General features: G+C 34.9%; 1 protein-coding gene across 1 annotated transcript; it reads left to right on the forward strand.

Moving 5' to 3' along the window:
• Positions 1 to 2,986: 2,986 nt before the first annotated feature.
• Positions 2,987 to 14,516, forward strand: LOC140006562 (cysteine-rich receptor-like protein kinase 25). Its single transcript, XM_072048658.1, has 4 exons — positions 2,987 to 3,982; positions 13,717 to 13,863; positions 13,937 to 14,061; positions 14,150 to 14,516. The coding sequence occupies exons 1-4, from the start codon at positions 3,124 to 3,126 to the stop codon at positions 14,408 to 14,410; spliced, it is 1,392 nt and encodes a 463-aa protein (XP_071904759.1). The 5' UTR covers positions 2,987 to 3,123; the 3' UTR covers positions 14,411 to 14,516.
• Positions 14,517 to 15,648: the final 1,132 nt, after the last annotated feature.

Genomic DNA, 15,648 nt, shown 5'->3' on the forward strand with positions numbered 1-15,648 from the left:
CGTTAAGAACCGTGAACCGGCGGTTTTTTAAATTCTTCAACAAAATATCAAGAATGGTGTAGCTAAGATTCGAACCTGGGTCTCCAAGTTTAAATATGACAATCTTACCGCTAGACTGTACTTAAGTTTGTTGAGAATTCTACTTGACTAAAAAATATATTAAAACATCAAGTTCTTCTCTTATTTTTTTTTTCAATTTTTTCTTCTTAACCATTTTTAACCCAAATATCCACAACAAGATTTTCTCAAGTCTTCACCATTATTATCAGGTTATTATCTTTAGCAGATTGTAAACAAGTTGAAAATTTCAACTTTTCTTGTTTTCCAACATTTTAGTAAGTTTAATTTTTTTCTTTTCAAGGTTTTTTTCTATATTATTATCTTTAGTTGATTTTTTGCATTTTCTTCTTTTTCCCCTCAATTTTCATATGTTTCCCTCATTTTTGTTTTATTTTTATTCGATTAATTAAGGATGAAATTTTTGCAAAAGTAGTGCACATCCATGTAGGAATTGGGTAGGAATTACAAATACTAACATTGGGTTGGTCAAAAATATGGTAGTTGGCACATAATCGAAGCTATTGATAATTGAATTTAAAATAATTAATGGTATAGAATCATTGAATTTAATATAACATGTTAATTAATAATGTTTAGTAGCAATTAATTTTTTATGTGTTTAACTGTATATTTGTTTTTCAAAAATTTTTAGTTTTTTTTAGTTTGAGCAATTAGATTTATATTTTTATAATAAAATTTTAACTTTTTCAGCTTAAGTTGATGAAATTGTGAAGGTGGTGTGGTTGCTTATCATGCCACTGATAAAAGTTTGCTATTCAAATAGTTTGTCTTAACTTGAACTCTTTTATATATGAATTTTTTTAAGGGTTGTAAAAGAATTTCAATATTTAATTTATTTATTTTTTGTGTTTTTATTTGTGATAATTGGTGCACATTTGGATTGTATCTATTTATGTTTATAATGAATTTATGAAAACTTGTGGTGAATTATGATATTTTAATTATATTTATCATTCCATGTTTTGTGTATAACTTTTAGAAAATTTATTATTATCATAACTTAAATTAAGTTATGTTGGTAAAGTTCAAGTGTAGAATGAAACCTGCTTAGTACTTAACACTAAAAAAAAAAAAAAAAAAAAAAAAAAAAAAAAAAAAAAAACAGTGAACCTTTGAACCGGCCGGTTGGACCGGTCGGACCGGTCGAACCGCGAACCGGCCATCTCTCCGGTTCACTGACCGGTCCGAGTTTAAAAACATTGATGTTTTGTGAGAGACCCTTAAGAGCCACTATTGTTGACTAGTATTAGGAGACTTGGTTTTTGTTTTGACTGGCAATAGTTTTCAAAAAAGAATTCTTGAGCTTTCGAAATGAGGGGGCGGCAGATGAGGAGTTAGAGAGTCACTTAGGTTTTCCTTTCTTTGAGGGGAGAACCGTGACTCCTAGGAAGGGGCAGCCGCTTGGTTCTCTAGGCCGCGGAGTAGTTCTTTTACTATCGGACGGAATTTGAGAGACAAGAATTGTAAGCTTCGAATAGCCTTTCCGCGTGGGTTGTTCTCCATTAATGGAGAACTAGTTTCTTAATTCTAGTCAAGGAACAATTTAAGATTTGGTTCTGCAATTACTGTGAGATCGAATTTATTTTAATCGCTTCTTCATTTATTGGTATTTATATGATTCCTGTTTTTAATTGTTATAGCTTTTGTATATGATTGATTAGTGCACAATAATTAATTATTCATATAGGTTATTTTGCTGAATAGGGATAATTGAATCCGTAATTGTTCGTTATCTCTATCCCAGTAACAACTGGCGTAATTGGGTTTATGTCAGGGAAACATACGATCTAACTTAAACAAACCCTCGTAGCGTGTTTGTTAGTTAGGATTGGGTCTTTCTAATTCTTAATGCAATCTAAAAATTAAATCCTACGGTCGTACCTAAGGTTGTTTTTGGGTTAGGGAAATAGCTAACGGTCGTACCTTAGCTATCGATAAATTAAGGAAGGGTTGGTTGTTTATCGCGTGCATGACAACTATAACTAATCTATTAATAAATGTGGAATTACCTATGCATCGATGATCAGTGCATGAACCATTTCTGAAGTGTATCATTGGCTAGAGTTTCTCTAATTATTTCTTTTAATTAATTATTTTCAGCATTTAATTTACTTAGTTAGCATTTAATCCAAAAACTCCCCATACTTTGAACTCTAGAAGAAATGAATTATCCCCAGTCCCTGTGAATTCGACCCTACTCACCGCTATATACAAAATCTGTATTTTTCTCGAGTAGGTATTTATTATTATACAGGTTCGGCACCGTCAACTAGCAAAGTGGTTACTCCTGTATCAAACTAAGGCATGAACTCTGGATATTTTACAGCCCAAGATATATCTTACTAATGCAGCAGGCACCATTGTAAATAAATAAGTTAGAAAATTAACTGGCCATCAAACTTGATTTGAAAAGCAGTGGCAGACATAAAATTGGCTGTCAATTGTGGCGAAATGGCTAGATACTTCTGTCCGTGTTGGGGTCCATTTGTATACAGGCAACAAAAGAAACAATTTGATAGACTTTACATGATTTTTCAAGTGTATCTAAAGAGCTCTTTCTCAAAAATAGGATTAATCTAATCTACACCATCAGCATAAAGATTTTATTTATTTATTTATTTAGGTGCAGGCTATATTTGTTAAAAATGAATTCAAAATTTGAGTAAAATTTACGTGTCATGCATCTTATTAGTGTGAAATGGATTTACACTGACAATGTTTAGAAAGAATAATCCAAAGTTAAAACCCAGTAGTGTTGAACGATTCTACTACCAAATAGAGATTGAATTTGGGACGATTAGAGCACTAGCTTTTAGCTTGGTCTCCATTAATCTGTCACAATGACATTGTTCAATATCGTCAGCATCCTCGAATTTTCCACTCCCGTCAAAATCCATAAACGACGTATTCCGACTTGCTAAAATAAAGTCTTCCTAGAGCACACGTTTTCCTGGCCTGTACAACTTTCATGGTCCCTTAACCAATGCTTTGGCTCCTAATTTACCAATCTGGTTTGTAGATTGTTAGCCTTTTATTCTTTTGATGCCTGCCTTTGAAATGATCTCCCGAAAATTGTTGTTCCACTTCCATTATTACATGCTTTGTTTCCTTAGCTTCCATACCACACTCACTAGCCCCGTTAATTTTCTTGCGCCTTACTGTGGAAACGCTACATACAACCCTAACAGCACTACTGGCAGCATTTACAGAACCAATCTGAATTTCGTGCTTGACGCCCTGTCTTCAAATGCATCTCGAACAGACACCAATGGCTTCTATAATTTCAGTACTGGTAATGACCCTTCTAACACGGTCTATGGCCTCCTTCTCTGTCGAGGCGATCTCAGCCCTGATGTTTGCAAAGAATGTGTAGCAAATGCCAGCACAAGAGTATTTCAAGAGTGCCCGAATCAGACGGCTGCTATTGTTTGGTATGATGAGTGCTTGTTGCGTTTTTCTGACCAGACAATCTTCTCCAAGGTTGATTTCGGAGTGAGATTGGCTATGTACAACGTACAAAATGTCACTGAATCGGACTGGTACAACTTCGTATTGCTATTGGGAAATTTGTTGTATAACGCTGCGGATCAGGCTGCAAATCAAACATGGGGCAAAAAGTTTGCTGTTCAACAAGCCAACTTTTCCGCTTTTCAGACGTTGTATGCCCTTACACAGTGCACACCAGATATATCTGGTGATGACTGCAAAGGGTGCCTTGAAAGTGCTATCAGAACCAATCTGAACCTTTGTTGTACTATCAGAGTGGGAGGCAGAGTGCTCTTTCCAAGCTGTAATATTAGGTATGAGCTCTACCGCTTCTACAATAGTGCATCCCCTGCACCACCGCCTATGTCAAACTTACATCCCTTCACTGGCGCTCCTCCTCCTAGTTCCACTAAAGGTATGTTCTGGAGTCTTGCTCTGACCATTTTTTTCCCCTAGTGTTAAAAACAGACTTGATTCTTACAATTTTTTTGTTTTTATTGAATTCTGGATCGAAAATGAAAATGAAAGGGCTATATTCGCATAACTTTATTTAAATCCAAACCTTTAATACATTTATAATTGGTGTGAATGACAGTAGAATTTGTACAAGGAGTAAATTTCAGCATTGGCATATAGTACAAAACAGATTTCAGCATAAGCACATCATACTGATCATGGCACTCATGATTTGTCATATATGGTAGAATTTTAAGTGGACTTATACTTCCTAAGACAGTAATTATCTACATATTTAGCCTTTTTGCAATCATTAGAATGGTAATTAACTATAGAATATATATTGAAATAATAGCGTGGTCGCCATCGTAGAATCCCATAGGTATGATAGCTTGATTTGAGAAACTGGGTGGGGCTTCTCTCCATTACGTTTCTTTTAGTTTTCCTTTTATTTATCCAATTGACGAGGTCTTGCCTTAAACCAAATTTAATAATCTAATTATCTCAAATTCTGCAAGTATATAGTTTGTTTAATGAGTATAGGAGGTATATATATACTAAAAACTCGTAAAAATTTGATTTTTTAATTAAAATTTGGCATTTTAGTCTATTATCATTTTTTTACATAGTTAGTGGTTCTTGGAATTCTGAAGAAGAAGAAAAAAAAAAGAGTTAAAATAGCTTGTTCATCAACAATATATGACAATATAATACAAGATGAGACCGAGAGTGAGTTAGGAAGTGATAAGTAAAATGTACTGTGTTTTTTTACGGCCAACTTATAAGTCAGACCTATTGTGCATGTATTTCCATGAAATTTGACCAAATTACCAATCAGATTTTAAAGTTTGACCATGTTACTAAGTAATGCTAAGTATTGATAATGGGGTGAGAGACTGATAGGATTGCAGGTTAATCATGCTATCATTGCCTAGATCACAAGAAGTAAGCTTGGCCTCATCTGAGCTACAAAAAGCCCTCTATGGTGGCACTTGTAACCTATTTTTGAAACTCCTACCAGCAATCGATTTGATTGAATTCAAGGGTCAATGGGTTCGATCGAATCATACCGGTATTAAAAATCAGATGATGTCATTATGACGTCATAAACTTATATTAATTTTTAAAAATAAAAAATAAAAAATACTATTAATACATTAATTAGGTTCATTTTTACCTCATAGTCCTTGCATCACATCAAATTCTTAAAACACAATTGAGTTACAAATTGAACAAAATGACAAATCAATATCAAATACTTAATACGAATTTTAAATAAAAATTCAACAATCATATTTCAAATTAATTTGTTAACTTTTGTAAAGTTCAAATGCACATGCATGATAAGTCGTAAACAAAATTGACAATTATTTGTACCAAGTACAAAAGCTAAAGTTGCACACGAGAATTATAAAAGAAATTTGCAAGCATAATTGTAATTGTTCAAAACATAAAGGGTCAAAACACAAAATTAGAAAAATTTTAGACTTGGAAGGCAGTTGCCACCTACCTTACCTTTTGCCTTCCTACTCTTCATTCGGTCCAAACCCCTACCCCTCTCCTCATGCACCAGGTGGAAACATTTGCGTCTCTTTCTTCTCCTTCTTCACTTCAACTTTCAAGTTTCAACCTGCGTTTTCCCTTTTTTTTTTTGGCTCTTTCCAGTCAACTTCAATCAATGTTATTCGAAAATAGAAATTCACCAAATTAAAAAGGAAAAACAAAAAACACGACATTATCAAATCAGCAGCATGCATCATCACCAAATTACCAGGGGGTTCAATCTCTGCATTCTTTTTTTTTTTTTCCTTTCATTTTGTGATTTTCATTTTTGTTTCTTTTCTTCAAATAGGCAGGATTCCTTCTCTCTTCCTCTATTTTCATTCATTCTTTTTTTTTTTTCATTTAGATCTAGATCTTTAGAAGTTGATAATGAAGATATATTCATAGATCTATCTTCTCTCTTCCTTTTTTGTTATTTTCTCTTAGAACTTTGTGCTTGTGATTTCCAATACATATTACCAAATTGTTGGAGGGATCAAATTAAGGCTCTAAAGAAGAAGAAAATTTTGGAAAAAGAAAAAGAAATTAGCAACGGGAAAAAAAAGCAAAAAAAAAAAAAGTATAAAACCAATTTGAACGAGTTTCTAACATGCGATTTTTAAAGATGACTCAAACCAAATAACTAACCACTTTCGTTTTGACTGATGGAGTCCACCAATCCGAGTTTTAAAAATAGTGCGTGTAACCATAGAGGTCCAACTACCAGCCCGGTCATCATCAAGCCTTTAAGGCTTGGTGAATTACCATACCTTGCCTCTCATCAATTACCATATTAAAATGTGGACTTGATTCAAAAAATTCAAGCAGGTGTATTACGTAACCGTTTGATTTGGTGATGGTTCAGTCCCTTCCGAATTACCCATGAACCTCTTTAGATCCACTCTTCCCCTAGTGTATCCTAGATTAGGATATACTACAATTTTCTGTCTCCGGAAAAAAAAAAAAACCATAGGGTCCCGGGTCCCTGATAATGCTATGACTGAAAGGGATATGAGCTCTTTTGCATTAGTTAACCTCGAGTCTCGACTGACACATTATACTTTGACTGGTCAACAAAAAGACAAGTTGAATGTTCCAAAATGCCCATCAACATATGACATTGTCCTCGATTCCCGGTTAATGGGCAACGGTAACCTCTTCCTTTCCTCGTTCCTTTATAGCAAACATTTGCCTTTAACCTTTACTTCACTAGTTACTGTTAGGACCGGTGCAAGAGTAAACAAACTAAAGTTAGAACAAAATAGGTGATATAACCGACCATATAATGATTAGGCGGTAGACACCAGCCATATAACAATTAAGCGGTAAAACCGACCATATAAAAGGATTATGGCAACTCAATAAAGACAAATAATAAAGCAAATAAAAGACACAGAAGATTTACGTGGTTCGGTCAAATTGACCTATGTCCATGGGCGAGGGAGGAGCAATATTTCTACTATGAAGAAGAAAAACAAAAGCTGTAGGAAAGTGGTTCCTAAGCCAAAATGGCACTTACAAAAGGTTTAGGAAATATTCCTAAACTCAAAACAAGAGAGCCTAAAATATTTGACTATAAATGGGTTAAATGACCCAAAAAACTAATAACCCATATAATAATTTCTTGAGTGGTGCACCCTTCTTCACCACTAAGCCCCCTTATTTATAGGAAGCAAACAAAGGAACTCCTAAAGCTTCTTCCGATGTGGAATGAAAAATTTTTGCCACAAAAGTCAAACCTTGCGGCTCAACAAACCTCCACCTTGGCATAATTTTGAGTCCCACCATCGACAATAGTAAACTTGCTCCACTTTCTCCATATAAGCCCCAACGGGCCATATCATGAACAATGAACACCAATCAAATCCAAGTACTCCTTGAACTTGTAAATTGGAAGAGATTTCGTAAACATATCGGCTGGATTGTTCTTAGTATTGATTTTCTGAATAAGGACTTTTCCTTCAGCAATGATATCCTCGAATGAAGTGATACTTCACATCAATATGCTTCGTCCTCTCATGATATATCTAATCTTTAGTCAAGTGTATGGCACTTTGACTATCACAATGAATAACAGTAACACCTTGATGTAGACTAAGTTCGCTAAATAAACTCTTCAGCCACAAAGCTTCTTTGATTGCTTCGGTCACAGCCATACATTCTGTTTCTGTAATAAATAAAGTTACGACAGGTTGTAGAGTAGCTTTCCAACTGACAGCACAACTGTCAATGCAAAATACATAGCCAGAAAGTGATTTTTTCCTGTCAAGATCCCCAGCGTAGTCTGAGTCTACAAAACCAATCAAAGTGTTATTATTTTTTCCAAACTTCAAACATGTATTTGAAATACTTCGCAAGTATCTGAGAATCCATTTCATAGCCTACCAATGTACTTTACTAGGGCAGGACATATATCTGCTAACAACACTGACTGCATGTGAGATATCTGGACGAGTACAAGCCATTGCATACATAACATTGCCGACTACATTAGAATAAGGAACCCGTGCCATATATTCTTCCTCTTCATCTGATTGTGGTGATTGAGCAGCAGATAGCCGAAAATGGCTAGCTAGAGGAGTAGATACTGGTTTAGCATCTTTCATGCCAAAACGCTCCAAGACTTTCTCAAGGTAATTTTTCTGGGTCAAGAATAACTTCCCTACTCCTCAATCTCGCTTGATATCCATGCCAAGAATTTTCTTAGCTGCTCCCAAATCTTTCATTTCAAATTCACTATTTAACTGCAGTTTCAAAGTGTGAATTTCTGACAAATTCTTGGCAGCAATGAGCATGTCATCAATATAAAGTAATAAATAGATAAAAGAATCATGATCTAACTTCCGGAAGTAAACACAATTATCATACATGCTCCTCAAATAACCACGATCCAACATAAAGGAATCAAACCTTTTATACCACTGTCTTAGAGACTGTTTCAGTCCATATAAGGATTTATTTAACAAGCAAACATGGTCTTTTTTACCTTCAATTTCAAAACCCTGGAATTGCTTCATGTAATTTGTTTTTCAAGTTCGGCATGTAAGAAAACTGTCTTAACATCAAGCTGCTCTAACTCCAAATCATACATGGCAACTAAAACAAGTAAAATACGAATAGAGCTATGTTTAACAACAGGTGAGAATACATCATTAAAATCAACACCTTGTACCTGACTATAGCCCTTTGCAGCCAATCGTGCTTTATACCTTGCATCTTCAACCCCTGGAACATCTTTCTTTTTCTTGAATACCCACTTGCAACCAATTATTTTCTTATTTGACTGCGACTTTACAAGAACCCAAGTTTCATTCTGATGAGGAAATTCAATTTCTTCATTCATCGTAATCAACCACTTTGTAGAATCATCACAAGAAACTGTTTCTGAATAGGTGGAAGGCTCACCAACTGCATCAATTTCTTTTGCAATAGACAAAACATATGCAACTAAATTTGCATATCTTTGTGGTGATCGAATGTCTCTCCTTGGTCTATCTCTAGCTATGGAATATTTCTCTTTATCAGAACTATCTTCAACAGTAGATTCAAGTGCATCTACTGGCACTTGATGAATAGAAGATTTGGTATGAAAAGGATCGGAACTGCCAATATCAAGTTCCACCTGCTTCTGTTTACTATCAGTAGTACAAGGACTAGAAGACTCCTTCTTGGAAGATAACATAAATAACTCATCAAAAGTAACATCTCTACTGATTATAAATTTGGGATCAGGACACCATAATCTGTATCCTTTCATCCAAGAAAAATGTATTTTTTAGCCCTAGGCTCTAATTTTTCATCATTCACGTGCATGTATGCTGGACACCCAAAAACTTTTAAATTGGAGTAATCAGCAGGAGTACCTGACAAAATTTTCTCAGGAGTTTTGAAATCAAGAGGTGCAGAAGGAGAATGGTTGACAATATAACAGGCTATATTGATCGCTTCTGTCCAAAAGTCGTTTGTCAACCCTGCATTGGAGATCATATACTATACTCACTCCAAAAGCGTTCTATTCATACGTTCGGCCACACCATTTTGTTGAGGCGTCATCCTAACAGTGTGATGCCGAACAATTCCTTCATTTTTGCAAAATCTATCAAATTCACCTCCACAAAATTCCATGCCATTATCTGTTCTCAACCGCTTAATTTGTTTTCCTATTTGTTTTTCAATCAAATCTTTCCATTGTTTGAAAGTTAAGAAAACATCATTTTTATGTTTAAGAAAATATACTCAAACTTTCCTTGAATAATCATCAATTAAAGTCAACATGTACCTGGTACCATTTTTAGAAGGAGCATGAGAAGGACCCCATAGATCTGAATGAATGTAATCAAGAGTACCTTTTGTCTTGTGAATTGCTGGTAAACTAAAGCTGATTCTTTTCTGCTTCCCAAAAATACAATGTTCACAGAATTCCAATGGCCCGGTACTTTGTCCACAAAGAAGTCCTCTTTTGCTCAGTATGCTCAAGCCTTTTTCGCTCATATGCTCCAAACACATATGCCATAATTTGGTGATGTCTGTATCTGACAAAGATGATGTTAAAACAGCAGCAGCACCTGTAACAGTAGATCCCTGCAAAATATACAAAGTACTAGATCTGTGTGCCTTCATAACAACAAGAGCTCCTTGAATGATTTTGAGAACTCCATCTCCACCTGAATACCTGCACCCAATAGACTCAAGAGTGCCCAAAGAGATGAGATTTTTCTTCAAATTTGGAACATGTCTAACATTTGTAAGCGTCCTCATAATACCATCGTATATTTTAATCTGGATTGTGCCTTTGCCAACAACTTTACAAGCGGCGTTGTTACCCATTAAGACAATTCCACCTTCAGTTGATTCATATGTTGAAAACCAGTCCCTATTGGGATACATATGATATGAACAATCCGAATCTAAATTCCACTCATTGTTAGACCTAAAAATATTTTCTTCAGACATCCGAAGCATATACAAACTTTGCTTCAAATATAGCCAATTCTCGACTGTCTTCTTCATATACAAAGCTTTCAATTTATCCCACATAACCTTGGCCGAAGTCTCCGTTGCTACCTTCCGCAAAACTTCATCGGAGAGATTTAAGATTATGCTGAGTCTGGCCTTCTTATCTATTTCCATGAAATTCACATCCTTTACATCTTCTGGTTTGTTCTCGATTATGTGAATCGCTAGATCAACTCCGTCTTGAACAAGTATAGCCTCCATCTTGAGCTGCCACATCCCCAAGTTGACATTTCTGTCGAATTTCTCGACAACCGTCTTTGTTATCGTCATTATTACTACAAAATCTGTAATTTAAAATTTGTCTCAAAAAACTGGTCAAACAAATATGTAAGTCTCGTTAGCGGACCCCACAGGGTGAGCGGGCCCCACGGGATGAACGGGCCCCACAAGGTGAGCGGGTCCCACGGATAAACGGACCCACAGGATGAGTGGGCTCCACAAGATGGACGGGCCCCACCAGATGAACCTGTCTTGCAAAATATATCAACCAGCTCTGATACCAGTTTGTTTATTCCTGGGCCAGTCCTAACAGTTACAATCAAGGTTTGCAAAATGGGATCCTACGTAGGATCGATTTTAGTTTAATAGGATCGGATCATAGGATTGTAAGTAAGATTCCATAAAAAATTTCCAAATTAACTAAATTAATTAATTTAAAATTCATATACAGTTTTGTACAACTTTAAAAATATTAAATAAGTAAATGATTTATAAACAAATAACATTTTTTACCTATAGTTTGACAAGAAATAAAGCAACGGAACCCTAAAATGAAAAGAAAAGGTTCGAGCATCTTGTCTAATTAGAAATAAGAAACAACCTATCTTGACGCTTGATAGTAAAAGTATCTAGTACACATATATAGCTGATAGGCATAATTAAAATAAACAATCAAATTAGGCGTTACGAGTACTCGTAGTTGTTTTCGTTGGGCGACTTCTTTTGCCAGAAATTCTTTGAACTTGGACAAGGATGCAAAGACAATAGAGAATTAGAGATGGGAAATTGGCAAAATTTTGTGAAATTTTATTGGAATCTAGATAGGGCAAAAGTATGGAATGGAGATTGGGAAGAACCAAAGAATCTTTTTCTCTCTTCGTCTTTTGTGACTTTGTCTCTGCTTGTTTCATTCATTTGCTCCCGAATCCTTTTTTATTGTACCTTTTAATTTGTTTTTGAGACAAAAATTGTTGCAAAATTATAATTAAAGGATCTAATTCTTTGATAAATTACAAAAATGCTCAAAATATTTCCATTTAGCCCTACATTTACAAAATTCTCAAAAATTCGTAGGATCACAATGGGATATCGTAGGATCGTACGATCCTATATATGATCCTACGATCCCACGAACGATGCTAACGATCCTATACAAATTAAGGCAATTTTCGATTCTATATACGATCCGAATCGATTTTGCTGATCCGAATCTTGATAACCATGGTTACAATAGGGCTCCAGCATCCAAGCTCCATTAAGCAGCCAACTTTACTTTACACAACCAATCTGCTCATTGATCGGCCTCTAGTCGTTTAGAGCACAATTTTAGACTATTAAACTCTGTCGTACATTAAGTTTTCAAAAAAAGAAGATCATTTAAAACGATTCTTACATTTTATCAAATGAATTTTTTCGTCAATCACTTTTAAAATCTTAATTTTGTGTTCCTTACAAATTCAAGTTAGTAAATTTTGGTACAAACCTAAATTTTTGACCACTTTTAACTTAAAATCACTCGATGATTGACATGCAATAATTTTTTATATGCACAAAAATGTCAAATTTTATTTTTTTTAATTGCAAAACAAATACAAATTGAGTCAAATCCCACTTTTTTAGAAAAAAAAATGAATATGATTGAATAAAATCCTATATTTTTAAGGACAAAAATATCGATCGAGTCGATTATTTAATTGCAGATGGGTCTCACTTTTTTGCCCCAAAAAATTAATCATGTGTGGATCATATTCAGGATAAGAAATTATCAAAAAATTTAAGTTGAGAATTTTAAAAGTGAATAACAAAAAATTTATTAAACGAAATGTGAAAAATGTTTTAAACAATTTTCCCTTTTAAAAACTACATTACCTTTCCATCTAAGGAAACAAAAATGCCCAAATCTCATCTACCAGCATTACCATTACATATGTTCAAATTCCACAACTATAATACCATATATGTATGTATATACGCGTGACGCGAGTATGTATGTATGTCGGTATGCTTATGAAGCGAAGGAAAAAGTAGAAAGGAGAAAATGACTTGGTGATACCAGTCTCGAGGGAATTGAATAGGAATAGGTACGTTAAAATGAGGAGGTGGTTATGGTGATTGCAGTGGCAGTTGTAATAGATCTGAAATGGAGTAAATAAGGTTTGAGACGAAAAGGTGCTTTCTTCTTCTTCTTCTTTTTTTTTTCCTCATTTTATTTTGCCTTTCCACACCGTTGGTTTGGTTATCTTGTATTTCTTTCTTCTTAGTATTGGTGCATCTTCCTTTACTTTATCTTTAATGTTTCTTCTCCACTTCTTTGTCTTTTATCTCGTTCGATTCTGATACGTACTTTCTTGTTCTTCTGGGGGAAACACCTATTTGCTAATTTGCCACCCAACTTTTCTAAATTTAGTAATTAATTATCTTCGGCTTTTTTGCTAGCAATTCTTGTGCCTAAAAACGCTATCCCATTTGTTTTGGTTTTTATTTTCCAAGTCTTTTTAAAGTGGGCCATTATTGTCATTTGATTATATCCAACGGTTGGATCTGGACAGCCGCATTTACAAGCGTAGTTGTAATTTGGTCCAAACACAGAGCTAAATTTGTAAATTACTGAAGCCACAGGGAAGCCAAGCTAATTACTGAAGTCTATTAATCCATAACTAGAACAATTGGTATGCTGGGATTGAAAATTGATCGTCAAAATTTTTTTCTATTTACCGTCAACATGGAGTATGTGAGACGAAAAGGTGGCGAAAAACTTTTAAAGCATACTGAATGAATATTTTTTCAAATAATGTGTTCTTGCGTAGCTATCCGTCTATGTAATGGGCTGTCTCGGAGTTACACTAATCCAAAGTTCAGCAAACTTGATCTCCTATGAGCTGACTTTTGAAGTAAATTAAACTTCCTTTAATCCAGGCAAAGGGCGAAGACCCCTACGAGCAGCTTTTCCAATTGCTGTCCCACTAATCGGGGTTGCTTTTGTGCTATTTATCATAGCTTTAGTCTTCCTGAAAAGAAGATCAGGGAAGCGATATGCTGCTATGGCACAGCAGGAGGCAACTGGTAAAGTTTATTGATTGCAATTACAGGAAACCTCAGAGATTTTTGTACTAATAGTCGCTTATCCCTGGTGTAGATGGAGTTGTTGAAATCTTTACAGCCGAATCCTTACAGTATAGCTTAACTGAAATTCAAATTGCCACAAATAACTTCTCTGTGGATAGCAAAATTGGCGAAGGTGGATTTGGTCGTGTATACAAGGTCTCTGCATGAAATATTTTGCTTTTGTGAATTTGAATATCTACACATTTAATATTTCAATTAAATTCTAGTATGCATGTTTACTCAGGGTGTACTTGGTAATGGACAAGAAATAGCTGTTAAAAGGCTGTCAAGGAGCTCAGGGCAAGGTGCAGAAGAATTTAAAAATGAAATTGTAGTAGTTGCAAAGCTTCAACACAGAAATCTAGTTCGACTATTGGGATTTTTCCTGGAAGGAGATGAAAAGATACTCATCTATGAATTTGTTCCTAACAAAAGCCTTGACTCCTTTCTCTTTGGTGGGTTCAATCTAGACATACTTATAGTAATTTTTTGTTGTTCCATGTGATCTTGTTCTATTTTACTTGACTTGCCATTTTATGGAAATGACGGACAAATTGCCTCTAGACAAATGTTTAATTGGTGTGAATTCTAGTTTAGATCCTTAAACCACAGACGCACTCAAACTTTAGTTCTTAAACTTTAATTTTGGATACTTCACCTCCTAATGCATCACATTTGTCACATATCATCACAATCACTCAGTCAATTGTCAAAACTGATGGGATAATGGCAAGTAATGATCAAAGTGGGATGGAATATTCCATTTGTTTTAATGATTTCATTAATAATTATACTGAAGTGGGACAATTTAAAACCTTTAGGGTGAAGTGTCCACAATAAAAATTTAAGAACTAAACTGAGAGTGCATTTATATGTTAAAAGCTAAAAATGTAATTTACCTATTTGTTTAAAAGGCCTACAATGGTTTCCGTGGTCAATATGCTCAATAGTAGCTCTGTTACCCTACCAACTCCACATCGTCCAGCAGTTTTCCGGAGCCATGGATCGGAAAGCATTGTGGAAGAGCTGGAAGTTGAGCAACCTAATACCGAAAGAATTTCAATTCCAAGCTCTGTAAATGAGGCATCAATTACTGAACCATACCCCAGATAGGGGAAGAAATAGGCCAATTCTGGTTGGGAATATTGAGTGCATCACCAGCACCACATTGTAGTGTTTGTTGCATGACTCGTTTACCAGGAAGGTATATTTCTCCACTAGTGTTGTAAATTAGCTTCTTCACACTTGAGGATTTAAGGAAGTGCTTGAAAGAAAAATGCAAGTTGTTGTTGCACTATAGATTTTTTTTTTCTTAAAAAAAATAGACATAGTTGGCTTTTATCACTTATATATAGCAAAGATGGCTTCCTAACTGAGTCTGTCAATTATTTTTTCGCTATTTGTTGTCTTCTTTATCATAGAATCAGAGCAAGAATTAATCATAGGGTCATTGTTTAAAATAATACTTTGGTATAAACTTAAACTAGAAACTGTGATGGGAATTATCTGAAATAGTGCGGGATAGTAGAAGTCTGCACCACGACTCAAATGCCTAGAACAAACGTTTCCTCCTCAAGTACCAAATTATGCAAGCAATGATTCCTCCTCGATGCCAACCATGTTTTGAGTTTACAAGTCAAATGCCTACAAACAAGCAATGATTGCTCCTGCAACATCAATTATGTTTTGTTGTCCAAGTTTTTGAGCTGCATATTTTGGACAAAAACAACTTGGAATATACAC

This window comes from Coffea arabica, chromosome 5e (assembly GCF_036785885.1).
Source record: "Coffea arabica cultivar ET-39 chromosome 5e, Coffea Arabica ET-39 HiFi, whole genome shotgun sequence".
Classification (NCBI taxonomy): Eukaryota; Viridiplantae; Streptophyta; class Magnoliopsida; order Gentianales; family Rubiaceae; genus Coffea; species Coffea arabica.